Source organism: Haliaeetus leucocephalus, unplaced genomic scaffold, assembly GCF_000737465.1.
Source record: "Haliaeetus leucocephalus isolate CR32 unplaced genomic scaffold, Haliaeetus_leucocephalus-4.0 Scaffold339, whole genome shotgun sequence".
NCBI classification, from domain to species: domain Eukaryota; kingdom Metazoa; phylum Chordata; class Aves; order Accipitriformes; family Accipitridae; genus Haliaeetus; species Haliaeetus leucocephalus.
The window spans coordinates 48,289-65,382 of record NW_010972775.1 but is presented as its reverse complement, the minus strand read 5'-3'; the positions used below and the strand labels follow the sequence as shown (position 1 = coordinate 65,382).

Below are 17,094 nucleotides of genomic sequence, written 5' to 3'. Positions count from 1 at the left end.
GGGGGGGTTGACCCAGCGGTGGCAAGCGAAGGGCTGCAGCCCTCTGGGCTCAGTGTTGCCCCTCGGTGTCCCCGGCAGGGCCTGAGTGATGCCACGTCTCCCTTGGATGATGGAGGTGAGGGCAGATTTCTTTCCTGTCTCCCGCTGCAAAGCCAGGGGCTGGCTGCTCCTGCAGCCCCATCCCAGCCAGCTCGCTGGCACCGGGCCCTGCCTGCAGAGCCAGCAGGAGGTTTTGCTCTTTCCCTCTTGTCTGGCGGAGGCCGATACCCCGAGCAGCCATCTGTCTTGCTGCTGCCTTGCCGAGGGGTGAGAGCGTCTGCTCGCTCCCACGTTTGAACCACCCCCTGTGCTTGCCTGGGGTGGCTGCAAGCCCTGGGGTTTGTTCCAAGGACAACGCTCTGCTGCTCGCTCACACCCCGGTACAGAGGGGCCAGGCTTGGAGAGCCGGCCCGGCTCCCCACTGCATCAGCCACGCAGGGAGCCCGGAGCTGGGACTTTTACAGAGGAGGTGGTGAGCTGGAGCGGAGGAAGCCGTGTTCCTCCTGCAGCTCAGAGGGATGCGAAGGCTCAGGGCTTCACAGAGGTGTTTACAGCTCCAGTTCCTGTTCCCTTTTCCTGCTGGGTTTTGCTGCTCGAGGCTATTGTTGGGCCGTTTTGCACAGGAAAGAGGAAGAAATGTTTTGTTTTAAGCCGATTACAGAAGCCGGAGAGGAATACGTGGAGCAGCCCTGGTCTCCAAGGCTGGCCAGGCGCAGGGACAGCATGGCGGTGAGGACAGAGCCTGGCACTGGGTGGGATTAGGCAGCCACCACACCATGCTCTGGCCATTTGGTCCTTGCTGCGGGAGCTCTGCGTAGCTGGCGTTGTGGTGGCAAAACCCATCTCGCCGGGTGGTCCAGCCTGGGGTTTGCAGTCTGATGGGTGAGCGAGACCCTGGCAAAGCTGCTTGGGCGCACTTGGACCCTGCTGGAAATACTGTGTGGCCCCGTTTTGGGACCAGGCTTTGGGGCTGAAGGGGGGATGTACAGCTCCAGGCTTGCTGGAGATTATGGCATCGTGCAATGGTGTGCTCCAGTTGGGAAGCTGCTGAGGTGCTGGTGCAGGCGTGTGGCTCCAGCGCCAGAGGGGATCAAGCTCTGGGACGTTCCCCATATCCTACTGCAGGATCATCTCCTTTTCGCTAGCGAAGGCAAACCTCGGGCTTTTTGTGCTGTCCCTGTGACATGGTGCTTGAGAGGCTCCTGGTCCTGCTTCCCAGTGACTCCTGATCGCGTGGAGGAGCCCTGTCTTGTGTTACTTGGGACACGTGTGGGGATGCTGCGGGGGCCTGGGAGGGAGCGGACAGGAAGCTGTAGGCTGTTCTTAGCCCTTTTGTTGAGAAACATCTTCAAATGAGCCTGCAGGAGCACTGGAAAATAACCAGTGAGTTCCCAGTTGTGCCAGTGCCAGCTGACACACCTGTACTGGGATCTGTGCCCCTTCCCCACATCGGGTGAGGAAATGTGGCTGCGTGCAGGGAGAGCATCTGTGTGCCGTGGTGGGGGGGAATGGCATCACCAGTAGGCCTGTGTCGCAGCGGGGGCCTTGCCGGGGTGTCTGCGTGGGCGCTGGCAATGCTGAGCCGATGGTAAGGGAGGAGGCCGGGCCGCCTTCTGCTCTGCTTGGCTCTGTCCCAGCTTTCGGGACAAAGGCTGGAGCATTTCCACAGCCGAGCGCCGGTGCCTGGAAAGCCGCCGGCTGCCAGCACCTGCTCTGCGGGGTGCCATGATGCAGGCTCAGGGTCCCAGCTGCTGCTCTGGCTTGTTGCTAGCAGAGCTTGTGGTGTGGTTTCAAGGGGCTTCAACTCGTCCCTGACCTGCCCCCCTCCCCCCGCCCCGCAAAAAGGCAGGGAGTATCCTAATCCTTCTCCTAACCTTCCCTTCTTCCAGCTGGCTGTCCTGGAGGACTACGCAGATCCCTTCGATGCGGCGCAGGTAGCTGGTAGCCAGGCAGGGCTAGAGAAGGTGACAGAGAATGATGGATACATGGAGCCGTATGAAGCCCAGAAGATGATGGCTGGTAAGGTGGAAGGCTCCGTGCAAAGGCCACTTTGTGCCTCTCATCCCTGCTGTGTGAATTTGGTGGCCACTGTACTTTGTTTCTTGCAGCCCATGGCAGCACCTGATCCCCCAGACAAGGCAAACCTGGCTGATTGCTGTGGTGGCACACAGCCACTTTGCAGGCAAATTTTCACAGCTTTAGCTGTGTGTGATGGGCTCGCCGTAGCCAGAGCACTCACAAAGGCTACCCGAGCAATAAAGGCACCTCAATATTTCCCCCTGCGATGCTGCCCCCCGGGACCACAGTGCCTGCTTGCCAGGCTAAGCCAGGAGAGGTGTGACATTTGATGCATCTGGCGTAAAACTAAGATGGATGTGGGAGTTATTTAATTCGGTTAGGACCGGGCCAGAGCGTGCCATTGTCTGCTGCAGCAGTGGGATCCCCAGTGGGCTTGTTTATGGCTGGAAAGCAGGTGAGGTGAGAGCACGCACTCCCAAAGGCATTGCTCTTACCGCCGCAGTGCATGCAGGGTCACTGTGCCGGCTTGCACGCTCCAGGCTCTGTCTCTGCTTTGCAGTTCCATGATTTTCCTGGAGTGAGTGGTTTCTGGAAAGCTCATGCGGCTTTTTGGACTAGTCCATTGCAATTCTTGGAAAAATCTGCAAGCGACGAGGAGGCTGCTTGTGTCTGTGGGACAGACTTCTGTTTTGCTCGAGGGAAGGGCATTTTATTAAACTAGCCACCCTGGGTGTCCAGGGAAGAAACCTGGCCTTGCTGCTTGCAGGGTATCAGGCTTTGGGATGCTCTGTCCCCATGGACCCCGCTTTGCAGGGCTGTCCGAGTGAGGGGATATTGTACTGTGGGGAGAGAAGGCATCTTGGTGCTGTGGACTGCTCAGGACCTGGCTGCCCAACAGCTCCCCGGCTTCTGGCAGGCGCTTGCTGGAGGTTTGGGGGCTCTCCTCCATTGCTGATGGTCCCTATCCCATGTCACCCTTGGGTGAAATTGAGCCCTGTCATCTAGCAGGGCTTTGGGGACCATGGCCAGGCTGTGTTGGGCAAAGAGCTCATGGTCTTTTCCCTCTTCTCCTGCCAGAGATCCGCCAGAAGGGCTTACGGGAGGCTCCTGCCCGGCCACTGCACCTCTACGACACTCCCTATGAGCCTGTGCTTGGAGGACTGGACATGGACAGTGAACGCCCGGCTTGCCACAGGCCCAGGGAGTCCCGGCTGCCTGAGGATGACGAGCGGCCGCCGGAGGAGTACGACCAGCCCTGGGAGTGGAAGAAGGAGCGGATCTCCAAAGCCTTTGCAGGTGAGTGATGGGAGCAGCCATAAAGGATGGATTCCAACCATAAAGCAACTGATGCTGTGTTGCGTTTTTCACAGGGGAAGCTGGCTCCTTGGGATTCCTTCATCTTTTGGGGGTCAGTAGTGTTGGCCTCTGCATTTCCATGGCTTGGGGAGTGCTCATGCACTTCAGAAGGGAGCCAGGCAGTGTGGAGTGGTGGATGGAGCTGCCTTGGCAGCCTGTCCAGTGCTCATCTCTCGTTGCCTCTTCCCCCTGGGTGATCACAGCCTCTGGTGCAACCCCCAGAAACCTCAAATTGCAGGGGAGAGGCTCGACCCTGGGCTCAAGCAGATCCATGCTTCCTCAGGGCAGGAGGAGATCTGGGCACTCCCCCAGGAGCCTTTGGCCAGGCAATTGTCCAGTCCCCTGACCTATTTATTTGTGCTGTGGGATCGATTGTGTTTGTGTTTGTTAATGAGGAAATCCATGCTGTGCATTAGCGCTGGCTCCTCCGCCAGTGCTGGCTAATTGCCATGCTCTTATCTAGGATGCATTTTAATTGCAGCATTGTGCATCTGTGCTGCAGCCGGCGCGCACAAGGTGCTTGAGCTGGCAGTTGTCGGCGCTGCACGGGGATACTGGCGTGGAGATTCGGGCTTGGGAGTGGTTCACATTTTGGGTTTGGGCTCTGTGAGCTGGAGATGTATCTGCTGGGCTCGATGCCACAGCATCTACTCATGCCTGGGGTTGCACTCATACCATGGGGACTCAGCTGGGTGCAGGGCCAGTGCCCACGGCACACTGTGCCAAGGATTCAGCTTGTCGGGCTCCGTCATGAAACGCGGTGCGTTGCCGGGCTGGGTTTGTGCTGAGGTGTCTGTGCTCCGGATCTGGGTGGATGAGCCGCCTTGCTTGACGTCCCTGGGTGGAGGTGGTGTGTTCACAGGTCTGGCTCGCGCGTGGATGCACGTGGGCATGAGCCAGGGCACTTCAAGCTTGCTCCGAGTCCTGAGGGAGTCAGGTTGCTGTGCCCTGGGCCACGTTAGGACCTGCTGCCTGTTTTTTTCTGGAGCCAGAGCAGGTCCTGCTGTGGCTTGCAAGGTGTTTCTCCTCTCCTGCAATGCCGGAATCTCTCTGCCCTTTGGGGGGCCTGTGAGACCCCTGCTGATGGGCAGCCAGTACTGGCATGAGGCAGCAACCCGCTGGTGCCTGGCAGGGGAACGTGGACCCCGTGGGGTGGCTGGGAAGCAACCGGGGCAAGATGGATGCACAGGCAGGATGGATGGCAATGGGACGCTCGGCCAAGGTCCTCCGGATGGACATGCACATGGGACGGGGGGAGATCACAGGCTCCCTCCCACCCCAGAGAGGGTTGGCTGGGAAAGCTGATGGAGGAGCAGGGTCTCTCCATTGGGAATGTGCCCCACATCAGCCCTGTTCCTGCTTGGTGTTGGGGAGGGGACTAGATGGCCAAGCTGGCTTAGGGCTCCCGGGAATTTAGTCCTCAGGTCTTTCCCCCCACAGCTGCTCTCCTTCTCCGTGGGCCTGGTGTTGCTGGTTGTTTCTAAGCCCTTTCTTTCTCTCTTTCTCTTTCTCTTTCTCTCTCTCTGCGCACCCCCCCCCCCCTCCAGTTGAAATCAAGGTCATTAAAGACCTGCCATGGCCACCGCCGGTGGGACAGCTCGACAGTGGTGAAAGCCCCCTGGACAGTGAGGCTGGTGCCTCCGTCCCTCTGCAGCACAGCCAGCCCAGCTACGAAGACGCCAACGGTGGGTCTTGCATGACAGCGGGGTGTCCAGGGGGGACTGCGGCCAGTGCTTGCCGTGACCCTGCCTCGCTGCCCCACCAGCACCGAGATGCTGCGACGCCTCGGAGCTTGCCCGGACCTGGCAGGGCTCTCCCCGCTGCCTGCAGGTGCTGCCAGACATCCACCCTCCTCCTCCGCCTTCCCCCAGCTCCTCCTGGCCTGTTCAGGTGTCCTGTGCCAGACGCCAGGCATTTGTCCTCGCCTCTTTTGCATCTTCTTTAGCTCCACGATGCCTCTTTGCACGCAGCAGTCGAACTGCGCCAGGGGATTATTCAGTGGCAGAGTTATTACCTTCTCTTTTGTTCTCTCCTCTTTGCCTCCAAATTCCCAGTGTTTGATGGCTGCTTTTACAGTCTTCTCAACAACTGCTCTAAGCATTTAGCTGATGTTTTCTTGCAACTTAATACCCAGGTCCCTTACAGGTGTGGTAGCAGCTAATTCAGATCCCACTGCTGAAGTTGGGGTTGTTTTCTCCCCGTGTGCCTCGCTTCGTCATTTAGCACTGCTCCGTTTCCTCCACTATTTTATTACCTTGCTGCTCAGTGGCAGGGGGTCCCTCTGGATTCTTCACTCTCATTTTTGCTATCCTGAACAGCTAAATCTCCCAGGTACACTTTGTCATCTCAGGTTTGCCTTGTTGTGAAGCCTTTTTTGTGTGTGCCGAGCAGCAGAGCCCCCATGTAAATCCCCCTTGGACTCTGCTGGCAGTCTCGCTTATGAAAGCCAAATATTGCTGCTTCTCTTTTAACCCATTGTTAATACTGTAAGGACCTTGCTCTTGTGCTGTGGTGGATTAGGATTTTGCCAAGAGCATTAGGTGGGGGGGTGTTGTCAAAAGCCACCCAGGCTTTTGGGGTTGGGCTGTCACTCTTGCGGAGAACTGGGACGGATCTGCAAGACGTGACTTTTTCTCTGCAAAGCAGAGGCTGCGTCCCGGTGTGCCGTGTCTGCCTGTGCGTCACTAACGCTGCTCCTGGTAGACACTGTGACGTGCCAGGTGCAGATGTCTGATTTCCTTATCTGCAGTTACCCAGATCCCTGCAGAGCTTTGTAAAGAAAAAACAGTATGGCTTTTGCTGCCTCCCAGGTGGGTTTAAGCGCGAGGTTGCACGTGACAGCTGATTTTGCTGCCGATTGTAGGGGCACTCCAGAGCGACGCGGCTGCTTTACCAGGCCCACGCTGGGGTACTGTCCCAAACCCATAGGGATGCTACAGGCTGAGAGCAGTCCCGAAAAAGAAAGGTCTTGGCAGGAGGATTCCTACAATGAATGCAGGTGTCAAGAAAAATTAATTTCATTGCTATGCAGCCTCTTCTCTTCCCCCATCATTTTTTATCCCTGCAGTCATTCTGACATGCATCCTGCTCCTGATGAACACATCAGTTTGTCATTTTTCCTGGTTTTAGCAACACAGAGTCCCTTTTTTTCCAGGCTTGCTTTGTTGTGTTAAGTTTATCTTGCCAGAGTTTTGTCTCATTTTCTACTTCCCCTGTCTGGGAGTGACTTGAACTTCTTGAAGGCTGTCTTCTTACTCTTAGGGGCTTGTTTTTAATATCCTGTTTAATCATGCACATACCTCTGCCTTTCTCTGACAGGTGCAATGCATTTCTTCTGAGCCTCTAACACGATGACTTTGTGCTGCCAGCAAACAGTTTGGTGTTTTGATTGTCTGGCTTTTTAATGATCACCCCAATTTTTTAAGGTGATGAGTTGAAATTGAAGCCTGGATGTTACGTACAAAGGTGAACCTGGCCAGTGAAAAGCCAGACCACTGCAGAGGCAGGGCTTGTCAAGCCTTAATGCCAGGCACCTCCTCCCTGAGCTCCTTCTCAGGGGGTTTTAAGCTGTGCTAAGCTGCAGAGGATTTTGGCTGGGTTTCCTTTCAGCTGCCTTCCTCTCTTCTCAGTGCTGGGGGGGCCGGAGACCTGCTCGCCTGTGTAGGGCCCAGACAGGGTGTCCCTCAAATAGCTGCCGTAGAGGATGCCCTGCTAGAGAGAAGAATATCCCTCCCTGGGTATTTTTTGCCTCTGCCCCGCAGCAGCGTGGCCTCAGCATCGCCCTGCTTTTGCTTCCCCCTCCAGGGAGCAGCCAGGGAGCATGGGGAGGGGGGGACGCTGCCCAGTCCCAGACATTCCACTTGTCCTGGGAGCTGCAGTGTCTGGGCTCAGCCGCCTCCGGGGCGACTGTGCCTCCGTGGCATCAGCCACTGGCAGCCTCGCGTCAAGGCAGCTCTGCCTGATCGATAAGTAATTTGTGTGAGGGGGCTTGCGTTGCAGGGGAGCAATAATAAACGCTCTGGAGGAGGGAAAAACAATATTGTTAATGCTGAAATCATCCTGCACAGAAATAACAGTCAGCGGGAGGCTGGGTCCCCCGGGCACATCTCAGTTAATCCCCCGCTGCTCGCCGGGTGGCACGCACTGGGCCACCGTGCCTTGTCGGTGCTCGGGGTGCCGGTGGCTGGGCTGGTGCCAGGCAGGTGGCTGCGTTGGGGAGGCACCTTGCAGTCAAAATGTCTCCTTCCCACCTCGGGGAATTATTTTTTTCACCTCAGGAGGTTTACTTGTGCCAGCAGAAATGTGTCCATCATTTTCAAACTGACCGCTCCCTTTAGCTCCATCTACCCCCTCTTTTTTTAATTTAATTTAATTCCCCACCTGCCCCCCCAAGATTGGAGAGCCTCTCCTTACTGCTTCTCACTTAACTCTACGCCGCAACCACTGAATCGCTGGTTGCATTAGCAAAACCCCTCTGAGCTTTTGAAACCTCCCTAGAAAATATTCCCAGGGGCTCGGGTGCTGTGAGGACCCTGGTCCTGGTGTGGTGGGGATGCAACCTTGTCTGTCCTGGGACACTGCAGTGAGCAGCAGTCCAAAAGCTGCCGTGCCCTGCCCTTGCTGAAAGCAGGGGGATGGGGCAGCATGAGGGGACCCAGCACGACGTGACGTGGCTCTGTCTCTTTCTGTGGGTTCCCTCCACGGCGGGGAAAGCTGGGAGCCCAGCCTGTCCACCTGTCCCCACTGCCAGCTGTGACGTGCGTCTGTCTTGCAGGTCCGTCGGAGGGGCTGGGGTACGGCCGCACCTCGCCCTGCAGGGAGGAGAAGGCCAGGGCTGCCCTCAGGCATGGCTCCAGCAGCCTCAAGAGCACCAAGACACTGATTGCTGAGCCTGGCCCCTTCGTTGGGGAGAGGATTGACCCTGCCCTGCCCCTGGAGAGCCAGTGGTGAGACCTGCCTGCCCCTCTCCCTGTTGCCACACCACGAGGAGGCCTAGGGCAGACCCGCTTCTTTCTTTCTTCCCTGGCCCTGCGTTTCTGCCTGCTTGTCCCTGCTGCCTGTCTTGCAGTTGTGGTGTCCCTGTGTGCCCTCTGCACCCCCCTGAGCTGCCCGGTGGAAGCCCTGCCCCTTGTCCCCCAGCCCCAGCGGTGCCACCCCACATCCCTCTCCCCGAATACGGCTGCTGTCCTCGGGGAAGTGCCAGGGGTGCCAGCATTGCTGCTTCCCCAGGGCATAGTCCTTCCCAGGGTGTCTGCTCTTTGCCTGGCACAGCCGTTCCCTCTCCCGTCTCCAGCTGGTACCACGGGGCCATCAGCCGGACGGACGCAGAGACACTGCTGAGGCTGTGCAAGGAGGCCAGCTACTTGGTGCGCAACAGCGAGACCAGCAAGAACGACTTCTCCCTCTCCTTGAAGTGAGTGGGCCTGGGGGGGGGCTGGGGGGTGGACCCACAACAGAAGGGACCCAGTGCCATGGGTGGTCCCCTTGCAGGTGGATGCCTCACGCAAACTTGTGCCCGTGCTGATGGGGTAACTCTGAGAAGACCACGGGGTAGACAGAAATGGCTGGAAGAAGAAGTCTGTGCTTCACTGCAGCGTGGCACAGGCTTCTTTCTGGTTTGGTGTCTGGCAAAAGTATCTCTCGGGAAGGCTTGTAGATCTGGAGGCACACTGCTCTTCCCTTGGCAGTGCTAGTAGTCCCTCAGACAGATAAAACGATGTGCCTCGCTGCTCACTTGAATGCATCTGGTTACAGCTTCCAGCTCTGGCTTCTTGTTACCCTGTTTTTTTGTAGCTTAGTTTCATGGGAAAAGCAAGTTTGTGTGATCCTGTTGTTGACGGAAACGCGGGTACCCATCCCTGCTGCCCCAGCTCACGTAATCATTGAAGCCGTTGCTCAACTGCGCTGTAGGGAGGGCATTACCCTGCTTTGGTTTCCCAGCAGGGAAACCTTACCCCCACAGCATGGCTTGGTTTCTGCTTGAGTTTTTTGGGGGGATCTTTGCGCCCTCCCCAAGTTTTCAGATTCCCTGAGTGCCAAAACTGCATGAAGCATCGCTGCACGTGTCCTGCCAGGGACAAGCTGCCCATAGCTCCTTATCCAGCTCTTGCATGACTCTTGGGGCAGCCCAAACCCATGAAATCAAAGCTGTTACTGTCCTGAAGATGATGATGGATTAGCAAATACATTCTTGCCCTTCTGCTGGACGACTATATTAGCTCTGTTCCTGGTAGATGTGAAAAAAGTATTTATTGAGTACTTCAGTTGTCTCTGCCCAACAACGGGCCATTGTATTTCTCAATATACTTTAAGTTTCCCTAGTGGTCTCTGTACCTGCATTGCTCCCTGGTGGTTTCAGCCTCCCCTGTTTATTTCCCAGTGACACAATTGTGAATTAGATTGCTCCGTCTCTCTCTCTGTTTTTGTTTTTTTTTCTTCACTTTTTGCTGACTTCAACACCAAACCAGGGCAGAAGTTTAGCTGAAAATATTCTTTCTTCCTTCTGCACTTGTAGCTTTCAGATCAGACAACAAGCCTTTCTGGAAAAGCTCCCTCCTTTCCTTTTTTTGTTAATAATTTTTACTGATGTTTTAATTTTCTCAGTATTTTTTCCTTGCCCTGGCTTTTGAGCAATTTTGAAGCAACAGCTTCTGCTGGTTGATGAGTCTTATTCGAGGCTGTGAGAGGTCCTCTCAGCCATCGCCTTGCAGGTAGCATTAGCCAGCATGTGTACTGGAGAGCCTGGGAGGTGGCATTGGGGTTGTTGATGGGGCTTCCTCTCTTGCCAGCATGGGTGCCCCTTTCCATCACCTCTCTACAAGCCAGTCACTCACTTCTTTGGGTTTTTTTTTCCTTACTTCTTACTGCCCATCCTTAGGCTCGTGGCAAAAATGGCCAAATCTTCTTCTCAAACAGCATGTGTGGCTAGGACGTGGCCTTGCAGTGGTGTGCCACCTCCCCAGAGGAGAATGCAGCCCATCCAGGAGCTGCTCAGGCATTGCCTGTCCTCCTGCTGTGCTTGCAGAGAGACTGCAGCCTCGGGAGCATGATTTTTACTCCATTGCATTTCTCTGTAGAGCCTTTTCAAGGAAAATCCCCTGGGACACTTTCTATATAGCTGTAAGCTGTCTGTCTGTGTCTCTCTACTTCTTTTTTTTTAAACTTTTTTTTTTTTTTTTTTTTTTTCCCTTGAGGAAGGAGGTACAGCCAAGGAGGTGGTCTGAAAGAGAGCTCTGGTGCTGACCTAAAGCCCTTTTGTGCTGCTTTAAAGGGAAATATGCACGAGAGAGAGCAGCAGGAGCAGCTGTACACATAGCTGTAGCTAGGTCAGGTAGCTGGGTAGCTGGAAGAATTTAACCCTGCCATGACAGTTCTGGTTGGTCCAGGCTAGGCAGCCCTACGCTGCCTGTCGTGGACAGGGTTGTAGTGTCATTGCCTCAAACGCTCGGAGAATGAGTCTCTCCTGGCTCACACCTCTGTGAGAGTGACTGAGGCCACGCTGCAAAGGTTTGGGTCCTTCTTCACGTCTGTAAGGTGCTCGGCAGGAGCAGCACCTGCCCCTTGTCCTCATTCTGCCCCTGGTGCTGGCTCCGAGGCTGTCGGGTTTGCAGTGTGCTCCCTCAGGCATCTCTCCGGGGGTCTGATCTTGGTCAGGTCCCTGAGCTTGCAACAAAGACCCGTGAAATGATTTTGGCAAAACACAACCAGTATCGCCTCTCTGTGGACCCGTGTGGCAGCACTCCAGCTCTGGACCAGCACTGATCCTGCACCGGGCTCCTGTGCATCTTCGCCCTGCCAGCACCAGGCAGTGGCTGGGTCCATCTACAGACAGGGTGCAGCGCCGAGGGCAGCACCCATGGGCAGCTCTGCCTGTTAGCGGTGCAGCCACGTGTGTGTGCGCCGGATAAACCCATGCACCTTCACGGGATGCCATGCATGGTGCAGCCTCCGCAGCTCTTCCCTGCGCCCTGCTGCTGGGACACAGGATGTGGCCAGCTATCGCTTTTCCTTGGCCCCTGGCGGGGGGCTGCAGCTCTCCCCCCTGCCCTCCCCCAGGACGGCCGGCTCCTTGCCTCTCAACGCTAAATGGATTGCAAACCCATTCTGCTAATGCAGCTGGGCTGTCCATTACGGGCACTGTCTCCAGCCGGGGGGGTGGAACCGGCCTGCACAGCGCTGGAAGCAGCTCAGCATTGCTGATGAGGTCCTGTCTGCTTTTAAGTCATCAATATTTTGCCATAATGTGCATTCCAGACGCTGCAGACAGGCTGTGGCTCTCCTCAGAGACGCAAATTAATAGCAACAGGGCCATTAGCCCGTCACTTGGAATCAGCGCTCGTGGCAGGATCTCCCTGCGCAGCCTTGCGTGGCTCGGTGCCCATGCTGTGCCGGGAAATGGCCTCGCTACGCTGAGCGGGTTTTATGGAGCCCGCAGTATGGGGGGGGGGGCAATGCATTGCAGGCCGAAGGAGCAAATCCTGCTTTGCCACAGTGAGGCTGGAGATACGTGAGCTGAAGTCCCCCTGTGTGAGCCGGGGTGGTTGCAAAAGGGGCTTTACCACACGTGAGGGGCAAAAGCTGCTGCCCCTACATCACCCTGCAGCAAGAGCCCCCACTGCTCCTGCCCGAGCTATGTCCTTGCTTCCCTGCCTGCAGACACCTACCCCAGCCTCGGCACCGTCCTTGTCCCCAGATGGACCCCTCACACCCCACTGCATAGCCGTGCTCCCCACCGGGGGACACAGTGCAGCGTGGCTGGCCGTCTCCTTCCCTTGTGCAGTGGGCTTTGTCTGGAGTTGGCCAAGAGTGGGATGGTGCGGGCAGGGCCGTGGCTGGGGACAGGAGCCAGCAGCGTCCCCCCCAGCTGCAGGGGCAGGCTGCCTGTCTCAGGGGGGTCGGGAGCTGACGGGAGACTGGGGTCAGCTGTACCCCCTAACCCTGCCTTGATCTCTTCTTGCAGGAGCAGCCAGGGCTTCATGCACATGAAACTGTCCCGGACCCAAGAGAACAAGTACGTGCTGGGTCAGCACAGCCCGCCCTTCGACAGCGTGCCGGAGATCATTCATCACTACGCCAGCCGCAAGCTGCCCATCAAGGGGGCTGAGCACATGTCCTTGCTTTACCCAGTGGCTATCCGTACCCTATAGTACTCGCCCCCCGTGAGCCAGGCTCGAGGCCGGGTGCACCCAAAACTGGCGCATCCGCAGGGCCGAGCGCCGCTGTGCTGAGGATGGGCTCCGGACCAGCAGCCCATGAGCACCTCGCTGGGCACGGCCGGCGCTGTTGAGGATTGCTGCAGCCGGACCCCCTGTCCCACTCGCTCGGGGGGCTCCCATGCGCTGGTTTGCCCACTGGGACGGCGCCAGGGGACCCCCTGCACGAGGAGCTGAGTGGGGCTCGCCGGCTGCCCGCTGCCCTCACCTGCCTCCTGGCAGAGCTTGGGATGCAAGGACCGGAGCTGGGGCCTTGGAGAGGCCGGGGAGGGGGGTGACGTGCAGGAAAAGGGGGAGAGATCATCCAGTAGTGGGCCTGAGGTGCCTCTGTGAGGGTGCCTGGCTCTGCCCACGGGAGACAAAACGGCTGTGCCCGCAGGCAAGGAGGCTGGCAGGGGGCGAGCAGGGGCCTGCTTGTGGCTAGCGAGGCGTGGGGGACCAGGCAGGTCGGTGGTGGCCCCCACCCACACAGGTGCTCGGTACTCGCCGCCATCCTTTGCCAAATGTAAATAGTGACCAGTCTCAGCTGCGTGTGCAGCACCGCTGCCTAATAAAGCGGTGCATGGTCACCTCCTGCTCCGTGGGGACCGCGCGCCCACATCCCACCACCTTGAGTGTGGCAAAATGGTGGGGAGGGGGATTTTATTACACAAAGGCTGTAAGCAAATTGATCTTTCCTTCACTCTTGTGTACACTGAGACCTGTGTGCCTGAGCCAGCTCACTCATTTGAGACACGGGGGACAAGGGATGCCAGTGGTCACGTCCTTGCTATGTCTTTGGGACCCTTTGCAGGCAGCGATGAGCTGATTTTGGACTTGCTTGTTATTCCCTGTAGAAGGCGGTGCTCTCTGGGATCTTTTGCCTCATTGTTTTCCTTCACCCCTTCTAAGTCTTAGGCAAAATCCCTGAATTTCACGGACCTCCTGTTCCCCTCCTCTGGGTATTTACTGGCTCCAGTCCTGTTCTTCATCTTCCTGACACCTTGTCTTCAGGCCAGCTTGGTCCTTCTCTTCATTTGGCTGAAGCTACATCTGGTGGTCTGTAGCACTTAACGCACACCTTGCCATTTAACCTTGTTCCTGGTGTTGCTTGCTGCTGTACCCACGCATGTGCATTTCTTCCATCCATGCTTCAGACTAAGCTGTCTCGCTGTTACTCCCCTGCAGCACGTTCCCTTTCCCCTTCGCTCCCTGGGTGGTCCTGCAGTGGTCAGCAGAGGGGATGGCAGCGGCAAATTCGCTGCTGGACCAGCACAACCTTTTGCATCAGCGGAGGAAAGCGCTTGGGGCATCAGTGAGATGTGTTAGCAGTGGCTCGATGAAGGCTTTGTGAAAAAGCATCATCCTCCCCACCGCCTCCTCCCAGGAAGGAGCTGGTCCTGCTGGTTTGCTGGGGGGGACGGAGGTGATCGATGGGACCGCAGGGACCTTGCGTGGGCGAGCGCCGCAGCCGCAGCAGGAACTCTGCTCTCCCATCCAGGGCTCTGGGGTTTTCCAGACTCAATCTGTAGCTGGGGGATTGCTGTCCTGGCTGCTCATCACAGCTTTGAGCTGCCATGGGGACTGTCAGGCACGGCCAGCATGGTCCCCAAGTGCATGCCGTGGTTGGGAGCCTGCAGAAACTCTGGTGGTTTGTTCCAGGATGCCTCAGGCTCTGCTGCTCCTTAAAAGGCAGTGGTTTGAGTTCGTCGGGCGCCTGGTGTCTCCTTACAGCCCTGCTTGGCTGCTGGCAGCTCCCCGGCTGCCTCTCTCCATCCCAGGGAGGCATCTTGTCCGGCGGCGACGGAGGCGACTCCAGCTGGAGGGTTTTTCTCCTGGCAGTGCCACACCAGTGCCTGCAGAAAGGGCTGGGGATGCAGAAATCTGCAGAGATGCTCTTGGATGCCCTTGCTGCATTTAAAAGGTTTCAAGGGCCCTTTAGCAGCCCTGCTGTGCCCTGACGGCTCCAGTGCAGAGCTTGTCTCAGGGGATACTCTGTGGCCACGGCTGGGAAAGCAGAGGCTTCTCCAGTCCGTTCAGCTGGGGAATGAAGGCACAGGAGAGCCTCCCTACGTATTGTGGGTTTTTCTCTCAAGAAACTATGGCAGGGAGCAAACTGCCTGGCAGACAGTGCTGGCTGTATCAGCAACCTCGCAGCCTTAGGGTGAAATCCTGCCCAAGCAGCCTGGATCCATCTCAGGGTCATCCCTGCCGAGGGCTAAGAGGTGTGAGACGTGTGTGTGTCGCACCAGCTCCCCAGAAACAGTCACAGACCAGCAGGACTGCTCTGGAGCTGGGCTTTGTGTCCAAGTGCTTCAGCTAAGCAGCTCTCAATCCTCCCTGTGGCAATTACATCCCTCCTCAGCCCTCTCTTCTCCAGGCTAAAGAAGCCCAACTCCTCAAGCATCTCCTTGTACAACATGTTCTCCAGCCCTGGCCATCCTAGTGATCCTCTGCAGGACTCTCTCCTTGTACTTGGGGTCCAGAACTGGACATGGTATCCAGACGTGGCCTCACCAGTGCCAAATAAAGGGAAATAACTACTTCCTTTGACCTGGCTACACTCATATAATAACTTCCATTGGAAGGGACCTCAGGAGATCTCTAGTTCACCGTCCTACTCCAGGCAGTGTCAGTGTTGACCAGAGTCCAAGAAGGGCTTTTTTTGGAGAGAAGCAGAACTGCTGTAAGCCCAGCTAGTTTCTTTTTCCCCTCTTCATAGCATTACCAGGAGGGACTGGACACCAGGGACAGATGGCTGCAAATTCACTGCAACCTGAGGGTAACGCCTCCAGCCCAATGGAGCCTCCAGCTCCATGTGGGCCCTCATGTGGTGGAGGAGGTCCAACAAGAAAGATGTAGGAGCAGGCTGCAGGATGCAGAACACAAAAAGAGCCAGGACACAGGAGGACAAAGAGCCAGCCCACAGCTTGACACTGGGTCAGGGGATGGACCTGATCTTCTCAAATGGGGCAGATCCAAGCAGGTCCTGGGTCCTGTTTGGACCCAGGGGGTCTCATTTTGGGATTTGCACAGAAAGTATGTGACACTGGGACTGGCTGGTGTATTGCAACCTCTGTTTATGATGGGAGCTGATCAGGACCTTCCCAGAAAATTTGAACTGAATCTCTCTTACAAGGGTATTTTAGTGCTATCTGTGCTATCCCATGACTGAAGTGAGTGTTGTTTGGGAATGGGGTGGGTGGGGGCAGCCATGCAACAGGGCTAGAGAGGTGACAGGGAATCCCCATTCATGAAGATGCTAATCCCCAGGACACAGACAAGGGCCTGAACAACCTGATGTGGCTTTAAGGTTAACCCTGTTGGGAGCATGAAGGTTGACCAGAGACCTTTGTCTGTAGCAATTCCCAATCCACTTGTACCAGCAATCCCCTGTGTCCTCCTGGCTGCCTCTGTTCTCTGTCTCTCCTCCCCAGAAGTGAAACAGCTCTGTCATTCATCGCCTGATCTCTAGTCCCTTGCTAAGCCCTCCATAATCGCTGAGCTGTTTTAGCATGCTGCAGACCCTGATAATGAGGGAAGGAAGTTTGTTTTATAATTGGATTAGCACGGCTGGGAACATTGCTCTTGCATGGCGGTCAGGGCTGAGCTGGCATGGCCCCCAAGCCTCGTGCCACTCTGCCTGGTTGTGGGCCAGCTTGGGGCCGTGCTTACTCCTGCACAGGACTTCGCTGGCCAGCAGATGCAGTCTTGCAGGAGGGAGGCAACCAAGAGGGGTGAAAGGCTGATTCAGGGCAGAATTTGAGCTTGCCCTCCTTGGAAGCTGGGGTATGTTTGCTGAAACTGTCACAGTCCCTAATGTCTCCCACCTGCTGAAAATGAAGCACTTCGGTTAGTGTCAAGCCTGACATCAGCCTCATCATCCACCCTGGCACAAGTCACCAAGGCTCCTGAACACCTCAGAGGCTGGAGAGCATTACCAGTAACTCTGATCCTTGCGGGACTGGGCAAAACCCTCAGATGTGTGTAGGGTGTGGTCCATCATCAGTGTCCCCTTCCTGCTCCTCTGGCCTGGAGAAGTTTCCTTGAGCCCAAGCCTAGAGATTAGTTTAAAACCCCAGTCCTAGCAGTGATGCCTAAGTTGCTTGAATATCACTGAAAACATAGTGCCCTGTATTCTGTCTTGAACCACAGCAATCTGCAGAAGGATCAAATAACCCAACAGCTCAGCTGCCAAAGTTTGTAGCGAAGGAGAGAAATTTGTTCCTGATCCCTGCAGGCTACCAGCAAAACGTGCAGTGTAGCACATACATAGCACACGCATGTGGTACACACATGGCCCAGCTAAAATGCCTCCTTTCAAATCTTCTCATAAAGACCAACATATCTGACACAAGGGGCAAGTTTCAGCTCCTAACTCAGAGACCACCCTTGCTCAGTCCCTTCAGTATGCTTCCCCAGCATCGTCTCAAACCAGTTACTTGCTCCTGGTACCCTGTTTGAAAATTGTCCCAAAACATCCACGCTT

General features: G+C 56.4%; 1 protein-coding gene across 2 annotated transcripts; it reads left to right on the top strand.

Annotated features, from left to right (window-relative positions):
• Positions 1-1,934: 1,934 nt before the first annotated feature.
• On the top strand, positions 1,935-15,760 carry SHF (Src homology 2 domain containing F). Of its 2 annotated transcripts, XM_010571523.1 has the most exons (6): positions 1,935-2,058; positions 3,136-3,354; positions 4,962-5,099; positions 8,189-8,360; positions 8,708-8,827; positions 12,374-15,760. In XM_010571523.1, exons 1-6 carry the CDS (start codon positions 2,025-2,027, stop codon positions 12,558-12,560), a joined length of 870 nt encoding a protein of 289 aa, XP_010569825.1. In that variant the 5' UTR covers positions 1,935-2,024; the 3' UTR covers positions 12,561-15,760. The 2 variants fall into 2 exon arrangements, with proteins under 2 accessions (XP_010569825.1, XP_010569824.1); XM_010571522.1 differs by lacking the exon at positions 4,962-5,099 and having other exon boundaries at positions 1,944-2,058.
• The last annotated feature ends 1,334 nt before the right edge of the window (positions 15,761-17,094 follow it).

Bases quoted from the DNA above. Each gene is read 5' to 3' on its own strand.
- SHF (XM_010571523.1), top strand. From the start codon at position 2,025: ATGGAGCCGTATGAAGCCCAGAAGATGATGGCTG. The intron at 5,100-8,188 runs GTGGGTCTTGCA...TCTGTCTTGCAG, and splicing joins CAGCTACGAAGACGCCAACG to GTCCGTCGGAGGGGCTGGGG. The intron at 8,828-12,373 runs GTGAGTGGGCCT...CTCTTCTTGCAG, and splicing joins GACTTCTCCCTCTCCTTGAA to GAGCAGCCAGGGCTTCATGC.